Below are 4,897 nucleotides of genomic sequence, written 5' to 3' on the forward strand. Positions count from 1 at the left end.
ATTTCCTTCAGACAACTCTCCTGGACTAACCTACTCCAATTTACTGTTTCTCTCGACCTCTGGGAATGTCACTATAAACTATACATTTCATTCTCATTTACTTGGAAAGTGTTTGTTTTTGTAATTTCATTCATCTATTTAGTTATACATTTTGTAATATTATTTATATAATTACTATGTGCCTTTTCTAATTCCTGATTTTTCCTTATTAGTTTTAATGATAACCATTTTATAACATAAACATGTAATTGGTTGCTTACTATCTGTCTCTCCTGCTAGAATACAAGCCCTTTTGGATAATTGCTTATTGTTGTATCCCCAGAGCCTAAAAAATATACACAGTAATTGCTCAATTAATATTATAGTATCTTTGAAATATCATTCGGATATTAGTGACATGAAAGTGCTCACAAATGCTTGCTGATTTTTTTAAACCCCATTTTGGCTGGAATGGCTCACACTTTTTGTAACAGGTGGGATGTATTTTGCTGTAAGATGCAGAAAACCTTACCAACACAGACTTAAATCGAAAGACACCAGCTGTTTACTTAGCCATAAGTCCAAAGACAGGAAGTTCTAATGTTAGTTTGACTGTCCAATGTTGTCATGCAGAACCTAGGTTCTTTCCATCCTCCTCCTTGGCCATCTGAAGTTGCTGGCTTTCTACGGTATTGCATCACAATGCCATAATGCATCATAGCCCCAAGATGGTGGCCACATTCTCGTATTTCAATGTGTAAAGCAGGAAGCAAGGAGAGTGACAACAGTAAACAGGGATATTTCCTCACTCTTGTCAATATCCTAGAAATATCCCTCCAGCCCCAGCAGCCTTCTCCCCATTCCGATGACAAGAACTGAGTCACATGCCTACTTCTGGACTAACGGTGGGCAGAGGGAAAGCAACGCTATTAAAGTCCGATCCTGATTCATCCCAGCTTCTTTGGCAAAAATAAAGGGAAACTGCTAGGTACACAAGCAACACTGTGCCTGCTCTTCTGCTTTGTTAAATGAACCACACTGAAGCTCTGTTTTCCACAGAATCCTCCGGCTCTTAAGATTCTTCAGGCTTTTTCTTTTTTCTGCCTACATTTTAATCATTACGTATTTTCTTTCAGATTTTTTTCTGATTAAAATGGCCTTTTGAAACATCTACTCTGTCCACCCATACATTTCTTTTATTGAGTTGTTCCCATACTCTTATTAATTTCTGCATTCTAATTCCTTTTCTTTTCAAAAACACTGAGACATATCACATTTTTAAAGGAAGAACAAAGTTTATTTTGCCCCTTCCTTTCCACTCCACATATATATTTCAGATTCTCAACTGTATTAGGAGCCTCAGAGGGCAAGAAACCATTGTTTGCTCTCCTTATAATTGCCAGCAGCGTTTCACAGGTGCTAAATGTACTTGACGTGCCCTTCCCCTTTATGGTTAATCAGAGGCAGGCAGGCTTTAATAAGAAGCAATAGGAATCAAGGTTTTACAGTCAAAAAGTACCCCTCGCATTACAAATATCCTCTACTAATTTGGTTCTATTAAATTCTCTGCATATTTGCTTCTTGCTGGTGTCAGGAAGTCCCAGAATACAGTGGATTTCCCACTTCATACCACCTTTTCCAACATCTTTCACAGAAAGAAAGGATGGACCTGGGTTTCCATGGTAACACAAGTGCGATAATTGAAGGTATCTGGCTACAGGTGAGATAACTCCCTTTCAGATTTAGTGGAGAGAGGAGAAATGAAGATTTTCTTTCCTTTTATTCTCCTGGCAATGCACTTCGGAAACTAAAGGGATCCTGCAGTGTCAGTTACAGCGCTAAGTTTTCACTGTCTTACAGATTTACAGCTCTTGGGCATAATTCACATTTCTTTTATATCATTTTTATTTTTTATTTCCCACAAACAAATGAATGAAGATGTAAGTTATTTCTATAATCATCTCAGAATAGAGTTTATGCTGGCATCAGAATGAACATGACTAAGGGGTTAGAAAACAGACATCCATCTCCCCCCCAAGTCCTCTAAACTCTCTACACGTCCTGACATCCTTTTTATAGCAGCTGATCTTTCACCCAACATTTCACATACAGCCACAAATCAGGTAAGTACCATCATTTAAGCCAGAATAAGTGAGAAAATATGCTCTGACCTGTCATGTTTCTTTTGCCTCTTGGTGGTTAAAAATCAACCTTTATGGTACTGAGCATGAAATCTGAGGCCTGTCAATATAAGGCCTGTAAATAAATGAGCTGTAACCCCCCAAAGGGCTGCAGTCTCTATACTCCTTATCAAAAACGTCAGCATTGATGAGAGGTCAGGGGAAATAGCCTGAGAAATGTCACAAAGCTGTCCTACTCTCTATTATGCTAAGTGGAGTGACTAAGGAGACTACTCACTATTTTTGTGACAGCTTCAGTCCAGAGCTTCTCAACATCTAGGGACCTAGGAGTCATGAAAACAGTTACTTAAGGCGACCTTCTGGACCCACAATCCCAATGCAAACTTCTCAAAAACACAAATCACTGAATCTTTATTCCTTGCAAAGTAAATGGACTTAGAGCTTCTCTGTAATGCAAGTACTAGATGGGTTGTCACGATCTAGAGAGAAAGCTTCATGCTTCCTGGCTCTATTTAACAAACCTAAGAACTTCTTATCACCAAGATGCACAATTAGAATCTTAAAAGAGACAGTCTGTCTTTCCTTGGAAAAGAAGTATAGCTGCTACTAACCTAAAGAAACCATGAATAAGCATACCAGTTTTACACAAAATATGAGACTTCTGGAAAGCTAGGTGAACATCATACTTACCTACATCCTCTTGAAACATCCCTGCCAAAGTAGCTCAGATATGAAGCATCCATGTAAGTTCTCTCAATTTTAATTCACTATTTCACATTACTAGTCTAGGATGAAATAGTAGACCCTCTTCGGTTCCAATTCCCTTAAAACAGTCCTGATTCTTAGTCCTTTTTATTAATATAATACCTTCACCGCTGATTCTGGTGGCTGAGATAGTACCATTCATATTTTAATGATATGTAATCAAGAAATGCTGAGTTACATTTTACTATATACACATTTTTAAATTCAGAGGACATTTGTCCTTGATAATTTTAAATGAAACCTTGGTGTGTGTTGATTATATATAGCAAGGTAATGCAAATATAAGTTATCCATTTTAATATAACGAAGCCTTAGGGAAATAGGAAACTACTAAATTTGAGTAGTCTTTGTAGTAGTTTGACTATCGACAGAAAAGACGGTGAAAGAATATCTGGCTTTTAACTCAGACCAAAATCCCCTCTGCATGATGACCTTGTGGGAAAGAGGAAAGGGGGAGAGGTATGCCAGGCTTTAACAATAGAACTACAGAAATGTATTATTCACAGGAAATGTGCGACAGTAACGAACGGATGAGACTAGTTTGAGAAGGACATAGTTTAAAGAAAGTAAACCAAGTAACCAGTAACTGCAAAAAATAATGCAGGAATGTTTGAGGATGTAACGTCTTCTAAATTTGACGTTATAGGTGGGAGAGGGTGTGTAACTAAGATGTAATGCTAGCGACAGGACGCTAAGTTTTAAAACTTAATAGTGAAAGAAAAAATAATGTTCTGGGAGGAACGCCTGGAAGACCCATGCAACTGCTGCACGATATCTCCTTAAGGACAGGAACATTTCTCACCCTGAAGACAAAAGTCCCTGTGTCCTCGATTCAGCCCACATCCCTCAGCACCATTTCCATGCCCATCATTTAGGCAGAATGCCACGGAGACGACGTTAAAAGTGGAATTCATCATTCTGGCTTGCAACCCATCTTGTTCTTTTGCCAGAACAGGGCACAGCAACTGGCTCCTCAATCTCTGCCCCTCCCAAAACCCAGCAGCCGGGCCCTGTCTCCATCCCGCCCGCCTCTGTGGCAAGGGGCTTGCGAGCTCTGGTTGGCTTGGTCGAAGCTTCCCGTCACTCGCCAACTCACCTACAATTGGTTGGCACAGCGTGCGCGAACCGTCCCGCCTGGCGAGGCACTGGGAGGTGTGCTTGCGGATCCAGCGACAGATTTTTTCCTGATTGGTTTAAGGAGGAAAGTCACGTGGTATGGGAAGGCTCTCTTATTGGTCGTAAATGGTACCATGGGGTGCAGAGACATGACGTGGTTGGCTAGAATGAATCCCAGCTTCCCACTAGATGCCCCTAGCCGGCTGTTGCTATGAGGTGTCCCTGGGCCTTCCGGCTGTCGGTTGGCATTCCGCTCTCCAGGTTTTCAATTCACCAGTGGCTGACAGGGCGTGGGAAGAGCTCGACTGCAGTTCGGCACTGAAAGGGGCGGATCTAGAAGAAATGTGGGCGGGTCCAGAGGATTGGTGGGCGGGAACCTGGAGACGTCAGCGGGCTTGGACCCAGCTTCCGTGGTATGTGGCGGCCTCTGGCTCGCCCCTCTGGCGCGCTGCCGGAGGGGGCTGTCACCCTCCTGTCAATGTCCTAACACTCGAAAGCTTCGTTTTGTTGCGTTTACACAACTTCAGGCAGAAGCCTGTAGGTGCCCGTCCCCTTAAAGCTACACATGCTAATACAAGATAAAACCAAAGCTCTAGAAGTGCTGACTGGGTGGCATCGGGCAAAGGCCCTCGCGGCCCCTCTTGGGCCTTGGACATCTCTCCCCTTCACTCCTCGCCTCAGGGTAAAGCTTGGAGGTAGCTCTGGCCCCTCTACCATCGCATCTCCGCCGAATTCTGAACGCGGGAGTCTCGGGTTGACTCTGCTCCCAGCTCGGGCGGGAACTGCGCATGCTCGGTACGTAAGGCCTGGGTTTCACTGGGCGCGCAGAGTTCGGCGCTGCTGAGCAGTCGCGGTGCTTGTTTATTTCCGCGCCGGCAAAAGCTTCGGAGCCGCGC

General features: G+C 42.9%; 1 protein-coding gene across 1 annotated transcript in view; it reads left to right on the forward strand.

Annotated features, from left to right (window-relative positions):
- The first annotated feature begins 4,190 nt into the window (after positions 1-4,190).
- RAP2A (RAP2A, member of RAS oncogene family) overlaps positions 4,191-4,897 on the forward strand; it is a 35,884-nt gene continuing 35,177 nt past the window's right edge. Inside the window, exon 1 of the mRNA XM_011933939.1 lies at positions 4,191-4,538. Within this exon, the coding sequence (XP_011789329.1) occupies positions 4,191-4,538 (348 nt within the window). The remainder of the gene's footprint in view (positions 4,539-4,897) is intronic.

The sequence above is a fragment of the Colobus angolensis genome, unplaced genomic scaffold, assembly GCF_000951035.1.
Source record: "Colobus angolensis palliatus isolate OR3802 unplaced genomic scaffold, Cang.pa_1.0 Scaffold13, whole genome shotgun sequence".
In the NCBI taxonomy this organism is placed as follows: Eukaryota; Metazoa; Chordata; class Mammalia; order Primates; family Cercopithecidae; genus Colobus; species Colobus angolensis.